The 16,594-nt window shown below is 49.0% G+C and overlaps 1 protein-coding gene across 1 annotated transcript in view; it reads right to left on the minus strand.

Annotated features, from left to right (window-relative positions):
* The window catches only part of Rhpn2 (rhophilin Rho GTPase binding protein 2), a 60,574-nt gene that overhangs the window by 11,580 nt on the left and 32,400 nt on the right, over nt 1–16,594 (minus strand). The window contains exons 5-10 of the mRNA XM_052165487.1: nt 9,767–9,844; nt 9,323–9,447; nt 8,262–8,428; nt 5,279–5,466; nt 4,306–4,462; nt 1,297–1,416 (exon numbers count right to left, since the gene is read on the minus strand). Coding sequence (XP_052021447.1) covers nt 1,297–1,416; nt 4,306–4,462; nt 5,279–5,466; nt 8,262–8,428; nt 9,323–9,447; nt 9,767–9,844 — 835 coding nt within the window. The remainder of the gene's footprint in view (nt 1–1,296; nt 1,417–4,305; nt 4,463–5,278; nt 5,467–8,261; nt 8,429–9,322; nt 9,448–9,766; nt 9,845–16,594) is intronic.

Raw genomic sequence — 16,594 nt, forward strand, 5'->3', positions numbered from 1 at the left:
GGAGCCTATCAGGATGTGAGCAGAGGACTAAGGTGGCCAGGGTCCGCAGGAACAGAAGTGAGAAGAACAGCTATGAGAACGGGGGTTCTGCTAGGCCTATGTCACGGAGCTGTGCGGGGTTTGGTCAAGCCACCGTGAGTGAGTTCGGTAATCTCTGTGACTCGAGCCCTGTGATCTGCTGACCAGAAAGGCAGGAGGGAATGGCGCACAGCCCACACACCGCAGAGGGAGGGAGAACCTCTCTCATCTAGACAGGATGGTCAGGCCGACCCGCAAACCCAACCGGTTGCAGAGGACTGGACCAGATCCTGCATTTCCAGCTGCCTCCCTCTCACGACTGATGAAACATAACAATAACAATGGGGGCTGGGCACACCAGCACTTGGGAAGCTGAGGCAGGGGGATGGCAAGTTCAAGGTTGGTCTGGGCTACAGAGCTGGGCAGCTTATCAAGACCCTGCCCGCCCCCCATATGAAAAGAAATAAAAGAGGCAGGGGTTTGGTTTAGGGGTGATGTATGTGCCCAGCATACATGAGGCCCTTTGTTCAATCCCTAATTCTGAGAAAAAACTGGAAAGGAAGTGAGGCGGGGCGTGGACAAAGGATGCTGATGCAGGAGTTCACCGCTGTGCTGTCTCAAAGAGAAAAGAATGACGGGATGAATGAATTGAACAGAAAGAAAACTAGAGGCAGGCAGAAGTCTGCAAGGTCGAGGCTAGCTTGTCTACCAAGAGTTCAGGCCAGTGAGGGCTACATAGTGTGACCCGTCTGAAAGAAGCAAGGGGAGGGGAAGGGGAGAGGGGAGGGAAGGGGGGGAAGAAGAGGAAGGGTGGGGAGGGGAGGGGAGAAAAAGGAAGAAGATGGAGAGGGGAGGGAGGAGAAGGGGAGAGGAGAAGAGGAGTTCAGAGAAGAAAGAAGGGTGGGGAGGAGAGGAGGAGAAGGGACAGGAGGAGGGAAGGGAGGGGGAGGGGAGGGGAGAGGAGAAAGGAGAGGCATAGGAGAAGACTGAAGGGGAGGGGGAGAAGAAGGGGAGGGAGAGAAGGGAACAACAAGTTTCCACAGCAGTGTGGCTGAGTGCCAACTATGGACAGCTACGGTGTCAGGAGGTAGTTAAGGGCCAGGCTATGGAAGGAAGAACAGCTCTGGAAGGCCTTCTGCAGCTAGGGCTAGCAGTTCCTCAGTGCTGGGAGGCCTGCTGTCTCTTGGAGCCTCACCTCCGGGCAGTGTGTGAGAAGGAAGTGCTGAGAAGCAAACAGAGCCCTGCCCCACCCCCCCTAACCCCCCAAAGCCTACGCACCCAGCAGCAGCCGCTGTCCAGCGTTCTTCAGCGTGGCCAGAGGCCTCATCCCTTCCGGCATGCGGTCATAGAGCTGGGACAGGCACTTCTCATGGTGGTCCTCATCTGCGCCTGGCTTTACTGCAAAGACAGCCACGGGTTACATTCCCTCACTGTGGAGACAGTGCCTAGACCCGAGTTCTATCTGACAGAGCCTAGGCTACTAGGTCCCAAGCCTCTGTTCCCAAGGGGACAGCTAGCCACATACTGGGGATTCAGGATTCGACTCCAGACCAACCTCCTCTTAGCTCCCTCTCCAAGCTGAACATTATAGGGAACCTTCTTGCACCCTCCTTGTACGTCGCTGGCCCAGCGGCTGCCCTATCTACATTCCTGTCAGGGGCTGCAGACCTCCTGATAGGTCTCCTTCTTCACTTCTTCCTCCTTGCAAGAAGTCTTTTTTATTATTGGATTATAGGGTCTCTAGTAGCTCAGGCTGGCCTGACACTATGTAGTCAAGGATAACCTTAAACTTCTGATCCTCCTGCCTCCACCTTCTAAGTGTGAAGGTTATAGGCATATACCGCCACAGCCAGCTTTTTCGACGGTATGGACTGAGCCGAGAGCTGCTGCACACTAGGCATGCAGCCTAACTACTGAGCCGCATGCCCAGCCGCATGCCCAGCCTGTGTGACCATTAGTGCTGAGTCTGTGTATGCGATGCTTGGGATGGGAATATACCCCAGCCCCATAATTTTGTTGTTGTTGTTGTTGTTTTGTTGTTGTTGTTGTTACATGATTTTTAAAATGCCAAAAATGAAGGAATTACGTAGAATGGGGACCTTATACACAGCACTGAGAGGCTAAGGACTGTGAGCCTGAAGACAGCCTCTCCAGATGGCAGGACACTATTCAAACAGAAGACAGGCCCAGAGAGTAAGATAGCAGTCATTCTGAAGCTCAACACAGACCTTTTGTGCAATTCCTGTTTTGATGTAATTTTTTTTTTTTTAAAGATTTATTTTATTGTTATATGTGAGTACACTGTAGCTGTCTTCAGACACACCAGAAGAGGGCATCAGATCTCATTACAGATGGTTGTGAGCCACCATGTGGTTGCTGGGATTTGAACTCAGGACCTTCGGAAGAGCAGTCAGGGCTCTTAATCGCTGAGCCATCTCTCCAGCCCCAATTTTTTTTTTTTTTAAATATTCTGTTTTTTGGGGGCTGGTGAGATGGCTCAGAGGTTAAGAACACTGACTGCTCTCCCGAAGGTCCTGAGTTCAAATCCCAGCAACCACATGGTGGCTCACAACCATCCGTAATGAGATCTGACCCCTCTTCTGGTGTGTCTGAAGACAGCTACAGTGTACTTACATATAATAAATAAATAAATAAATCTTTTAAAAAAAAAAATATTCTGTTTTTTGAGACAGGGTCTCTCTACATAGTCCTGGCTGTCCTGGAACTCGCTCTGTAAGACCTGACTCACCTCACACTCACAGAGATCCACCTGCCTCTAGAATGGCAGGATTTAGGCATGTACCACCATGCCTGATTTTTGGCTTAAAATTTTAATCAATAATTTTTTGTATTAATTTTGATTCATTTAGAGTATCATGTATATGGCGCAGTGGTTAAGAGGACAGACTGCTCTTCTAGAGTTCAATTCCCAGCAACCACATGGTGGCTCACAACCATCTGTAATGGGATCTGATGTCCTGTACTGGTGTGTGTCTGAAGACAAACTATGGTGTACTTATAGAAATAAAATTTAAAAATAAATAAATAAAATAAAATAATATATATGTGTATGTGTGTGTGTGTGTGTGTGTGTGTGTAGAAAATCTATGGCCTCATAAGATGCTTGTGGCATACACACACACACACACATACACACACTCATTAATTAAAATAAAAATATATTGCTTTAGCTGGCTACAATGATGCACACCTATAATCCTAGCACTTCAGAATCAGACAGACAGAACAGGGGTTTAAGAAGGCCAGCTTGGGCTACATCATGACATCTAGTCCCAACAAAACAAAGCGAAGCAAAATTACTCTTTGAGGATGGGTGTGGTAGCAAAAACTTAAAATCTAGCCGGGTGTGGTGGCACACACCTGTAATCCCAGCACTTGGGAGGCAGAGGCGGGTGAATTTCTGAGTTCGAGGTCAGCCTGGTCTACAGAGTGAGTTCCAGGACAGCCAGGGCTACACAGAGAAACCCTGTCTCGGAAAAACAAAACAAAGGAAAAAAAAACCTTTGGAAGACATGTATTGTAGGAGGGGTCTTTAGTTCAAGAACAGCCTTAAGTTATATAGGGAAACCCCATCTCTAAGTAGATATGTAATTAAATGAATTAAAATAAACACCACTGAGTAAGACCCTGTCATTCCATCCCCCAAAACTACCAAAATAAAAATAAGCCAGGTGATGGCGGCACATGCCTTTAATCCCAGTATTCAGGAGGTAGAGGCGTGTGGAATACTAATAATACTAATACTAATAATAATAATAAAAAAAATAAAAATTGGGGCTGGAGAGATGGCACAGTGGTTGAGTACACTACTGGTGCAAAAGACTCCAGTTCCCACCTCAAGCAGTTCACAACTGCTCACAACGGCTTGTACTCCAGTTCTAGGCCACGCAACGCCCCCTTCTGGCCTCTGTGGGCACTGCACACCTATGTGTGAACCCACATACAGACTCACATAGCTGTAGGTGGTGCTTTGAATACAAAATGGCCTCCACAGGCTCATATATTGCACGGTTAGTCCCCAGCTGATGAACTGTTTGCAAAGGATTAGGAGGTGTAGCCTTAAAAGCCCAGTGTCTCTCTTTCTCTGTTATTTGCCTTAAGAGTCAGCCTCGAATTCCGCAGGCTTCTGCGACAGCCACTTGGGTCAATGTGTCCTTTCCGCCTTGTGCCTTTGTGGTGTGCACATGCCCAGGGCAGCATGGCGGCTCCCTATCAGCTCAGCACCCCCCAAAGGCAGCAAGCCCACAATGCTGAGACGAGCCTTACGCTGGTGGTCGATGAGGAGTGTGGCCACAAAGTAGTGAGCCAGGGCGCCATAGTGGTAGGCCTTCACGTAGGCCACGCTGGCCCACGAATACGGGATGTTCTCTCTCACTGGTTCCTGGCTCATGGCTGCATGCAGCTGCCGGTAGGCCTCTGCCACCTGAAAGAGAAGGGAGATGGGCAAGGAGGGCCTGGCACAGGGGCCCTCCTGAGCCTGGCTGCAGAGAAAGAGTCCTTTCTTCTAAGCCAAATCCCCCTGCTGGAGAATGTTCCAGAACGTGGGCACGAAGCCAAGCAAGTCCTCCTGCTGTGAGCATCGCAGTTAACAGAGGATCAAGCAACTGTCATTAGGCTGCTTTTTTGGCTAAGCTGCAGATGGACTCCCTGATCCGTATCTGAAACACCAGAAACCTGCCAAATAGACGTAGGCCTAGTGCATTGGCTGGTTTCGTGTGTCAACTTGACACAGGCTGGAGTTATCACAGAGAAAGGAGCTTCAGTTGGGGAAGTGCCTCCATGAGATCCAGTTGTGGGCCATTTTCTCAATTAGTGATCAAGTGGGGAGGGCCCCTAGTGGGTGGTTCCACCTTTGGGCTGGTATTCTTGGGTTCTATAAGTGAGCAGGCTGAGCAAGCCAGGGGAAGCAAGCCAGTAAGGAACATCCCTCCATGGCCTCTGCATCAGCTCCTGCTTCCTGACCTGCTTGAGTTCTAGTCCTGACTTCCTTTAGTGATGAACAGCAATGTGGAAGTGTAAGCTCAATAAACCCTGTCCTCCCCAACTTGCTTCGTGGTCATGGTGTTTGTGCAGGAATAGAAACCCTGACTAAGACACCTAGGTTGGGGGTGAGCTCCTGCTATGACTATGACACACACACACACACACACACACACACACACACTCATCCTCTTCCCCCCACCACTACTAACAGCAGATCCTGCCCACCCAGAAGTCACAAGAACTAAGAAGCCTGTACCTTGGCAGCCTCCTGAGCCACCTTTACCAGCACGAAGAACTCATTTTGGATGCTTGGGAGGCAGACTCTCTCAAACACGCTTTCCTGGGCCTGGGCAAGCATCATCTTGACCAGCACACTGAGCATGGCGGGGCTCATGTCGTAACTTGGCGTATGAGTGAAGGTCTCTTTCAGGTAGTTTAAAACGCCTAGGATCAGAATTTGTTGCTCATTAGTAGGGAATCTCGCTTATTTTTATCATGCTGCTGTAGAGAAAGAAAACAGAAGACATAGTTGGGATGAGGTGTCTGTCATAAATGAGTGCTTTCTTAGAAAACAGGAAGCCCTGTGCACGAGCCCTTAGCTCTGCAAAGAAAACTGTTTGTCTGTCTACTTACTATCTTATGTGCATATACAACTTATAATATATACATATTTACATTACACACACACATTGGCAGACTCCTATAATCTTAAAGCATCTGGGAAAATGTCTATTTGCCAGGTGTGGCGGTACGTGTCTTTAATCCCAGCATTAGGGAAGCTGATGTGGGAGGAGGGAGAGGTCAAAGATCTTCTGGGTGACATGCAAGACTCTGGGTGGCCTTAGTCGCCATGCCACCTGGCCATCCTGCTCCTTTGTGTGGACCTCAGTGATCACATGAAAGGCCTGCATGCTCCTTGGACACTGGGCTCGCTGCAGCACTAGTCACAATAACCACTCCACCTGTTAATCCAGCAGTGGGCATTTGGAGTGTATCTGATGGTAGCTATACAATTTTTTTCAATCAGGTTCTCTTCGAAGGCATCTACATATGCATGAAGCAAGGCAACCAGCAGGCCCTCCTCTTTCCATCCCACCCGGGAAATCCCACCCATGTCTGGGCATGTGATGGAGAAACTGAAAGCGGGTGGAGTGCGTGAGGGGTGCTGGGCCCATGCTGCCACCCTCAGCTACTTCTGTGGCGAGCCCTGACGGACAGTTAGCCTGGAGGTGACGTGGACTGGACACACGCATCTCATCCAACTGATCCCTCGGGTTTTGCTGCCCGAGAGGATGTGTCCACTCTGGGCTGTTCGAGCCCCCCTTCTTTCCTCCACCTCAGACTGTCCTGTTCCTAAGTTCCTTTGTTTGTATTTCTGAAGCCTTCCAGCCAGGTCACAAAGCGTGACTGCCTAAGATTCCTCAGAAGCCAGCACGATTAAACAAACCTGCAATCCCAACATGCCAGAAACCGAGAGTTCAAGGCCAGCCTGAGGTAGATAGTAACAAGACCCTCTGGGAGTCAAAAATGACACAGGCCCACTACTTCATGGGTTTTAGAGCGATATCTCTCCAGACAGGTTTATGCTGGGAGAGACAATGAGGGCAAAAGGACACTTAGCAGGCACTCAGGAGGCGGAGGCAGCATGAGCACCTGGAGTTCAAAACCAGCCTGGCAGATAGCATGAGTTAAAGGCCATCTTGGTCTACATAGTAACAACCTGTCTCAAAGGATTAAAAACAAAAGCTATCAACTGCCTGCTTGCAGGTCACACTGTGGCCTGCACCCTCCATTCTTAAACTCGGCCTCCTGCAGACACAGGCCCTGCTAGAAGGGAGAGGCACAGACCCTCTAGGACCTCAATCTGTGCCAGGCTGGCCCGGATCCACCAACTCTAAGGACCACAGTCCCTTACAGCCTGATGCTAAGCGAGTGAGTTTTCTCCTTTGCCACTGATTCTGGTTCATACTAGGGCGAGTTCAGAGGGGTGATGAAGTCAAAATGAGGAAAAACAAGTTAACTGTCACCTGTCATGGCATCCCAGCACTCCGGCTGAGGTAGGAGGATCCCAAGTTCCAGGCCAACCTTGCCTACAAAACAAGCTCCACTCCCCTCCACCCCCGCCCCTGCCCCCCGATGGTAGAAGAGAGCCACTGGGAGTGCTCAGTCATCTCTGAAAGTGACAAAACCAGTGCAAACCAGTGGGCTCCCGGCCTGTGTCACCTGACAGCGCTGAAATCAGCAAGGGCAGGCTTTGCAAACTTGGCAGATTAAACATAATACAAAAGTGCAGATAATAACAGTAATTCCCTTTATCTGAGGTTCAGCTCTGTTCCGGCTCAGTTACCTTCAGCCAGCTGTAATATGATAACATTGCTTGGAAATTTCCAGAAACAAGCAATTCATAACATTTATCGCATGGAATTGCTACCACTGTTCTATTTTATTGTTCCTTGTTAATCTTTGACTGTGTCCAATCTATCGCACAGATACGAGGGCAGAGACGGGAATTCTTTATTTTGTATTTTTCCTTCCTTCTCCTTTCCTGATTCCCGTCATTTGTCTGCAGTGCTATGGGTCAAACCTAGAGCCTCACACATGCTAGGCACATGTCCTACCCCTGAGCTACATCCTCCGCCCCAGTGCAGGCTTCAGGACTATTTATAGTTTCATACATACATACGTGTTCTAGTAATAGATGGATAGATCACTGTATTAGCTGATACAGTAATTGTAAAAGCTTCATCTCCACTAGTTAAGGCAAGTTCCTGTATTCCCATCATTGAGAAATATTCACAGCCACACACTAGAGCTACGCACCTGGAAAAGACTAATCATTAACTACAAGCCTCACTATGTACAGGAGCCAGCCCTATTGGGCTGAGATCACATGATGCCAACCTTTGAGTAAATCTCCTGACCAAGAAGTTACACAGCCATTCCTTCCTCCTTTATGGTTCTGAGATTATACATTGACTGTAGGGACTCCCCTCAAGCTGGCCAGTCAGGCCTTCTACCTCTGAGCCACGCCCCCAGCCCCTCACTGGGGGATTCTAGGCAGGGGCTCTACCTCTGGGGCCACACCCCCAGCCTTTGTGAGACTTGTAAGGCATTGGTACTCCTCGGTGGAGCTGCAGAAGACCTGAGCAAGATGCTTTTTAGCTGGGGACAGTCCCAGCACCACTGATATCACCTGGTGGGTTCAAGACGGTAAGGCGGCTGCGCTGGAGGGCACGCACCTGCAGCTCTTTGGAAGGCATCCACGGCGCTCTCTAAGCCAGCCTGGGTCTGCCGGTTACAGCGGGTCCCAATCTGGGTGTAGAGTGCCCCGATGTTGAAGAGAACGCTGGCCTTCTCCAACAGCAGAGTCTGCTGGCTGACGGGAACCCCAGTGAAGGAGTCATACCTATGCAAAACAAATACGTTCTGACCACACAGATGACTTGGCTACTTAACGCCACAGCTGGGCACACAAGAACAAAAACACACTTCTCACATGAAATTCAAAGATGCACAGGCCATCGGGCTTTTGTTCCCAAGCAAGACAACAAGTCTGAATATACAGGATTCATGCCTCTCATCCCAACACTCAGGAGGCTGAGGCAGGAGGATCATGAATTTAAAGTCAGCCTGGGGTATATGGAAAGACCCTATCTCAGACGGAAAAAAAAAAAAAATCCCTAAAAGTCAGACCTGGTGGCACATGCCTAACATCCTGGCCCTCTCTGAAGGCTGAGGCAGGAGGATTGTGAGTTTGCCAGTCTGGGCCACCCAGCAAGACCCTGTCTCAAGAAGCCAAATGTTGTGGTTCGAGTTTTTAAATCTCTTTCTGGTGGTACACATCTATAATCACAATACTAGCGTTGCGAAGACAGGAGGATCACCGCCAGTTGGAGGTCAGTTTGATCTTGGGACTACATAGTGAAATCCCGTTATAAAGAAACAAAAATTTTATTTCTTTTTGTGGCCCTTGTCACTGGGAACAAACTCAATTCAAGCTCACACCCGCAGCCACGCCCCACGTAAGAAAAGATTCTTTCAAAAGAAAAAAACTCTCGTTTCTCTTTTGTTCCACCCGAGAGCCCCGGTTTCTCCCCAGCGACCAAGCGAGCCACACACAAAAGGCCTCTTTTCCATGGCTCATTTCTTCTAAGAAACCACAGTCAGTCGCAGCTTCCCATCTCTAGGTCTTTACAAAAACACGAATTTACAGACCATCCGCACCCCTGGGACCCACCGGGCAAATGCCAGTCAGAATGAGGGTGTGCACGGCAGAGGGGGCCCCCCGGAGAGCACCTACCAGGTAAACAGGAGCCCCATGTGACGCATGGGCGGGAAGAACCTACTCTCCACAAAGCCCAGCTGAAGGAAGTAGGACATGAGCAGCTCGACCCCGGCCTCATCCCGGCTGGGTGTTCGACAGGCCTGAAAGGGAAGAGCGGGCTTGAGCCAGGTGAGCAGCCCCAGGACCTGTCCCTGAACCCTGGAACAGACAGCTGACTTGCTGTGGGTCTCACGAACTCTAGCAGCCATAGCTTAGGGGGAAGAGACAGTCAGGAATCCTGGAACCCAGCTCCAGGGGCAGCTCTCACTCCCCTGGTTTTCTGGTATAGCAATACAGTGTGCATTCCCGACAGCCCCTCTCCATGCCTGGCATCCCGATTCTCCAGGGCTACTGATGTCAGTCATGTGATGTCCCGAAGCCTCAGCAAGCAGAGCCGACTCCCAGACTGCTGACCCTTACCTGTCGCAAGTCCATAAGGTCTGCAATGTCATCCTCATACAAATAGCTATCTTCACTGTAATGTTCCAAAATAAAATCCTGTAAGGAAAAAAAAATCCAAGGTGCCAGTCAATAGCTGGGTCTGTAACATGGGGAGGGGGAGGGACTGGGGGAGGGATCTCAACACAAGAGAAAGTCAGTGGAACCATAGATCTAGCCTGGTGTCATGGTGCACACCTGTAAACCAGCACTTGGGAAGCCGAGACGAGAGGTTTAATAAATGTGAGACAGCCCAAGCTACATGTTGAAGATCAGGACAGCCTGGGCTACATGTGGTATGAGAGTCTGCCTTAAAGAAACCAAAATGAAACAGCCTGGAGAGATGGTTCAGAGGTTTTAAGTGTATATACTGCTCTTGCAGGGGACACAAGGTCACTTCTCAGACCATGTCAGGTGGACCAAAAGCTTCTTTTTTGTCTTGTTTTTGTTTTTTTGAGACAGGGTTTCTCTGTGTAGCCCTGGCTGTCCTAAAACTCACTCTGTAGACCAGGCTGGCCTTGAACTCAGAAATCAGCCTGCCTCTGCCTCCCTAGTGACCAAAAGCTTCTTGTCTCGTTCCACAGGATCAGAGGCCTCTAGTGTCCTCAAGTTCACACACACACCCTTTAAATGTTTTTTAATGCAAAGGGGAAAAGTGGGAAATGTCTATGTAATAGTTAAGTGACTATACTATAATATGTTAACTACTCCTGACAGTCCAGCAAGGGTTCAGACCCTCCACCTATATGCTTCTTCAGGACCTGGACACATGTCCTTCTGAGCCAAGGAGACCTGGGCCTAGGGACGTCTGGAGTAGTGAGGACCTCAGTGAGAACAGCTCTGGTGGTTAAACATGAGACATCCCAGTGCAACCCTTGAGTTGAGCGCACAATAACCTATTGTTTGACAACTGCTCCGAGTTCATGTGGTCATTCAACAAACACTGATTCATACTTGCTATCTGCCAGGTGCTGTTTGAAGACCCTTCCCCTTCACTGACACAGAGAAAATGAACAACCACAACAGGCTTAATGGTATGGTATAATAAGTTAGATGAATATCCCTTATCCAAAATGCTCGGGATGGTTAATGCTTCCAACTTCAGACTTTCCCATATCTCAGACTAGTTGTATACACATACTATAGTTGAGACCTGAATCTAGACTTGAAATTTATTTATGGGTTTTATTTGAGGAGAATGACTATATGTCTATATACACACATGCTAGAGCACATGGTGGCCAGTAGAGGGCGCTGTATGCCCTGGAATTACAAATAGTTCCTAGCCACCATTTGAGTGCTGGGAACTGGACCAGGGCTCTCCCCAAGAGCAGCCAGTGCTCACACCCCTGAGACATCCCACCAGCTCCTGATCCTCTTTTATATACATACGTTGTGCATGTAGTCTGAAGGTGACCACTCTTATACAATACTTTAGGAAATTTAGTACAGGGTATTTGTAATGTGGAGTTTCTCACTTGCTGTATCACTGTTCAAAATATGAAATTTTCAGTAATTTGGGGTTTTCAGATAGGGAGACACTCACCCTGAATTTGAAGATGTTAGGGATTACAGAGGGGGGAAAAACTAAGAGAGTCACATACAGGGTAGATGTTCCTAGTGCTACATGGAAATTAACATGACAGATCAAGGACCGCCGTTTTCCAAATCCTACCTACCTACCTACCTATTTTTTGTTTGTTTGTTTATTATTTATTTATTTTTGGGGTGTGTGTGTGTGTGTGTGTGTTTGATCCAGTCTTGCTATGTAGCCCAGGCTGGCCTCCAGATCATGATCCTCCTGCCTCTGCCTCCTGAGTGCTGAGACTACAGACATGTGCCCACCAGGCCTGTCTTTATATGCTTGGTTCTTGAAAAACCCCTCAGCCTTTTGTGTGTCAGGCACAGACACACACACCTTTGGACAAACATACAATATGCCTCTACCGGCTCTACACAAATGGGGACCGAATAACTTAGGTGTGCTCATCTTTACAACTTGGCAACACAGCAGTCATTTTCATGGGTCATTAAACATCTACAGCAAACCTTGTAATGGTCTCTAATCCTCCAACGCAAAGTATCATTCAAGTATCCAACAAACAAAGTGCACTGTTCCCCACCGCTGCAAGCCAAGACTTCCACCTAATTCCCAGGTGTGTTGTTTGTTTATTAAAACAGGTACTTTTATGTAGCCCTGGCTGTCCTGGAACTCACTCTGTAGACCAGGCTGTCCTCGAACTCCCAGAGATCCAACTGCCTCTGCCTCCTAAGTGCTGGGATTAAAGGCTTGTGACACCATGCCCATCCCCCAGTTTGTTTTAAATTCACTTTTTAAAATCATTACACGCAGATGTGTCTTGGGTGGGTCTATTCCCTAGAAGTGCAGGTAACCTCAGAGGCTAGAGGTGTTGGGTTCCCAGAGCTGGAGTCACAGGCTGTCGTAAACTGCTCAGTGTGGGTGCTGGGAACCAAACTGAGTCCTCTACAAAAGGAGTACTAGATCTTAACTGCTAAGCCATCTTGTTGGCCTGTAACACCTCATGGAAACCAAAAACAGCTTCAGAAGATAAGGTCATTAACTACACAGTGAGTTCAAAGTTTGCCTGAAACTCAGCTGAGAGACAGAGATTACACTTAAAATTAAAAAAAAAAAAAAAAAAAAAAGAGAAACTCCATGTTCCTCTCATAAAAATAAAACAGGATTGTGACAGAATTATAAATGTTTTCCTGGCTTTTTATTTTTGAATCAAATCTCACTAGGTAGCCCAAGCTAGCCTGGAACCCATGATTCTCCTGCCTCAGACTCCTGAGTGCTGAGACACATCACCACAACAACTATTTCTGACCTTGAAAGTTCAATAAATGAGAGCTGATGAAATATATTTCACTGTGAAGATTTCAGTTAGCATCTGTGATGGTTTGTACATGCTTGGCTCAGGGAGTGGCACTATTAGAAGGTGTGGCCCTGTTGGAGTAGGTGTGGCCTTGCTGGATTAGGTGTATTGCTGTGGGCATGGGCTTTCAGACCCCCATCCTAACTGCTGGGAAGAAAGTCTTCCACTAGCAGGCTTCAGATGAAGATGGAGAACTCTCATCTCTGCCTGCACCATGCCTGCCTGGACGCTGTTATGCTCCAGCCTTGATGATAATGGACTGAACCTCTGAACCTGTAAGCCAGCCCCAATTAAATGTTGTCCTTATAAAAGCTGCCTTGGTCATGGTATCTGTTCACAGCAGTAATACCCTAACTAAGACAGCATCCCAAGCACCCATGTAAATGTTGGGGCTATAATGGATGCCTGGAACCCCAATGCCTGGTGAACGGTTAACCAGATAACAGGCTTCACTGGCCTGACACTCTAAGAGACGAAGCAAAGACATTCACCATTGAGGCTGCTCCTCACCCTTGCCTGAGCAGTCTGTAGCCAAGAAAATGACAATAAATATTTAAAGGAAGGTATAAAATTCTTTTGGGGGAAAAAAAAGGTTTTTATAAAACCCAAGAACACCAACTGGAAAATAACTGAATTAGTAAGAATTTACTAAAGTAACCTAGCCTGCAAAAACACATATATACAAACACATAAAATAAAACTCGAAAAGGCACAAATGAAAAACTAAAATCAACATTTTGAGGGAATCTTGACAAAGCTCTGAAACAAATATCAGGGACAACCAGGTGTGTGGAAGTGTGCACCTGCAGTCCAGGCAGCCAGGTGTGTGGAAGTGTGCACCTGCAGTCCTGGCAGCCAGGTGTGTGTTAGTCTGCACCTGCAGTCCTGGCAGCCAGGTGTGTGGTAGCCTGCACCTGCAGTCCTGGCAGCCAGGTGTGTGGTAGCCTGCACCTGCAGTCCTGGCAGCCAGGTGTGTGGTAGCCTGCACCTGCAGTCCTGGCAGCCAGGTGTGTGGTAGTGTGCACCTGCAGTCCTGGCAGCCAGGTGTATGGTAGTGTGCACCTGCAGTCCTGGCAGCCAGGTGTGTGGTAGTGTGCACCTGCAGTCCTGGCAGCCAGGTGTATGGTAGTGTGCACCTACAGTCCTGGCAGCCAGGTGTGTGGTAGCCTGCACCTGCAGTCCTGGCAGACAGGTGTGTGATAGTGTGCACCTGCAGTCCTGGCAGCCAGGTGTGTGATAGTGTGCACCTGCAGTCCTGGCAGCCAGGTGTGTGTTAGTCTGCACCTGCAGTCCTGGCAGCCAGGTGTGTGGTAGCCTGCACCTACAGTCCTGGCAGCCAGGTGTGTGGTAGCCTGCACCTACAGTCCTGGCAGCCAGGTGTGTGGTAGCCTGCACCTGCAGTCCTGGCAGCCAGGTGTGTGGTAGCCTGCACCTGCAGTCCTGGCAGCCAGGTGTGTGGTAGCCTGCACCTGCAGTCCTGGCAGCCAGGTGTGTGGTAGCCTGCACCTGCAGTCCTGGCAGCCAGGTGTGTGGTAGCCTGCACCTGCAGTCCTGGCAGCCAGGTGTGTGGTAGCCTGCACCTGCAGTCCTGGCAGCCAGGTGTGTGGTAGCCTGCACCTGCAGTCCTGGCAGCCAGGTGTGTGGTAGCCTGTACCTGCAGTCCTGGCAGCCAGGTGTGTGGTAGCCTGCACCTGCAGTCCTGGCAGCCAGGTGTGTGGTAGCTTGCACCTACAGTCCTGGCAGCCAGGTGTGTGGTAGCCTGCACCTGCAGTCCTGGCCACCAGGTGTGTGGTAGTGTGCACCTACAGTCCTGGCAGCCAGGTGTGTGGTAGTGTGCACCTGCAGTCCTGGCAGCCAGGTGTGTGGTAGCTTGCACCTACAGTCCTGGCAGCCAGGTGTGTGGTAGCCTGCACCTGCAGTCCTGGCCACCAGGTGTGTGGTAGTGTGCACCTACAGTCCTGGCAGCCAGGTGTGTGGTAGTGTGCACCTGCAGTCCTGGCAGCCAGGTGTGTGGTAGTGTGCACCTGCAATCTTAGCAGCCAGGTGTAATAGCACACACCTGTAATCCTAGTTCAGAGGCTGAGGCAGGAAGATGGAGCAGCTACATAGATACTGTCTCAAGAGAAAATAAAAGCAAAACTGGTTGCTAGAAATGTAGTCCACTGCGCTTGCCTGGCCACTGTGAAGCCTTGGGTCCAATCTTCAGTAGTGCTAAAGCATAAAGCTAAAAAAGTTAGATGTGGTGGCGCACTTGAGAAGTGGAGGAAAGAGAACCAGGAGTTCAAGGCCAGCATGAGCCACATCCAACCCTACATCAAAAAACCAAATCAAATCAGACCAAAAACATCCTTGAACTATCCAGAAAAGGAATTTACTTTAACAGCATCCACCCTCCCCTCCTCCAGCCCCCCAGCCGATCTCCTAATGCTGGGCATTGGGGACAGTGTCCAGGGTCTTACACAGGCTGGCGCTGCTCCCTGAGGTACACTCTCCAGGCCTAGTGGTGCGTGCTAAGGAATATGGCTACTTTAAAGTATCAGTCTTTAAACAGAGCGAATCACACCATGCAGCTGGCCTGACCCAACATTCCTAGGAAACACGGGCTGGGTCTGAAATGGAACTGCCCAGATCAAATTCACCCGGGCCCTCCTCCCGTGGCTGCATTTCTCTCAAGCATAAATGAGGAATGGAGAAAATTAAAAGTCTGCTAACTGGGCTCATTTTTGCATGGCTGACATCTGCAGCCCCCCTTTTAGGCTAAAATGACATGGTTGGAAACCTCAGCTGAGCGGTGGTTGGCCATGTCCACAACATGGGATTTGTGTTTTGTTTTTTTCACTCCCTTTCATGTGGAATTTGGCATGTGACCTATTTGGATCTCTACCAATGCCATAAAATCCCCAGGTTTCTATGATACAAGTCTCCTTTAAAAATGCCTGCATTCTTGTAACTCTGGAGCTAAGCTACACCCGTTACTACCTGCCCTTCTCCAACCGGAGTACACCCCTTCCACAGAGATGCGGCCTGGGTCTCAACAGAGCAGAGCAGAAGTTAAACAACAACAACAACAACAACAACAACAACAACAAAAGGAAGATAGAAAATAAAAAAACTGGGGTCTGGGTGTGGTGGTACATGCCTTTAGACCCAGCACTGGGGAGGCAAAGCCAGGTGTATCTTTGAGTTTGAGGATAGCCCGATCTATAGAGTGAGTTGTTCCAGGACAGCGAATGCTACACAGAGAAACCCTGTCTTGGTGTGCTTTAGGGGGTTTAGGCTGGGGGAGACATTAAAACAAAAAAAAAAAAACAAACCCTAGAGGGGCTGGAGACATGACTCAGTGGCTAAGAGCTCTTCTTGCAGAGGACCTGGGATCATTTTCCAGCACCCACATAGCAGTGGCTTACAACCATCTTTAACTCCAATTCCAGGGGATCTACCACCCTCTCCTGGCCCCTACTGGTACTGCAAGCACACGGTGCACATAAATACATGCAGGCAAACATCTATACACATAGTAGTAACAACAACAACAATAATAATAAACAATAATGATTTAAATGTCCCTGGTAAAGGTTTATTTATATCAAGAGATGGCAGTCTCTACTTAAGAACAAAGGTCAAAGACATAATGTTTCAAAGTATTAACCAACTGTTCTCTAAAAGATACATTTTGAGAAGTTAGTGATGACCAAAGATTCAAACCACCTACTGCTCTTGCAGAGGACCTGGGTGGTTCAGGGAACACCTTAGGCAGCCTACAGCTGCCTGGCACCCCAGGGGTCCTACCCCCTCTGGCCTCCAAGGGCCACATCTGCAGCTTGGGCTACAGTGAGACTGGCTCAGAGAAAAAGAATAGCAAGGTAGACGGAGGATAAAGGCACCCGCTGCCCAGCCCGATGACCCGAGTTTC

Source organism: Apodemus sylvaticus, chromosome 1, assembly GCF_947179515.1.
Source record: "Apodemus sylvaticus chromosome 1, mApoSyl1.1, whole genome shotgun sequence".
Taxonomy (NCBI): domain Eukaryota; kingdom Metazoa; phylum Chordata; class Mammalia; order Rodentia; family Muridae; genus Apodemus; species Apodemus sylvaticus.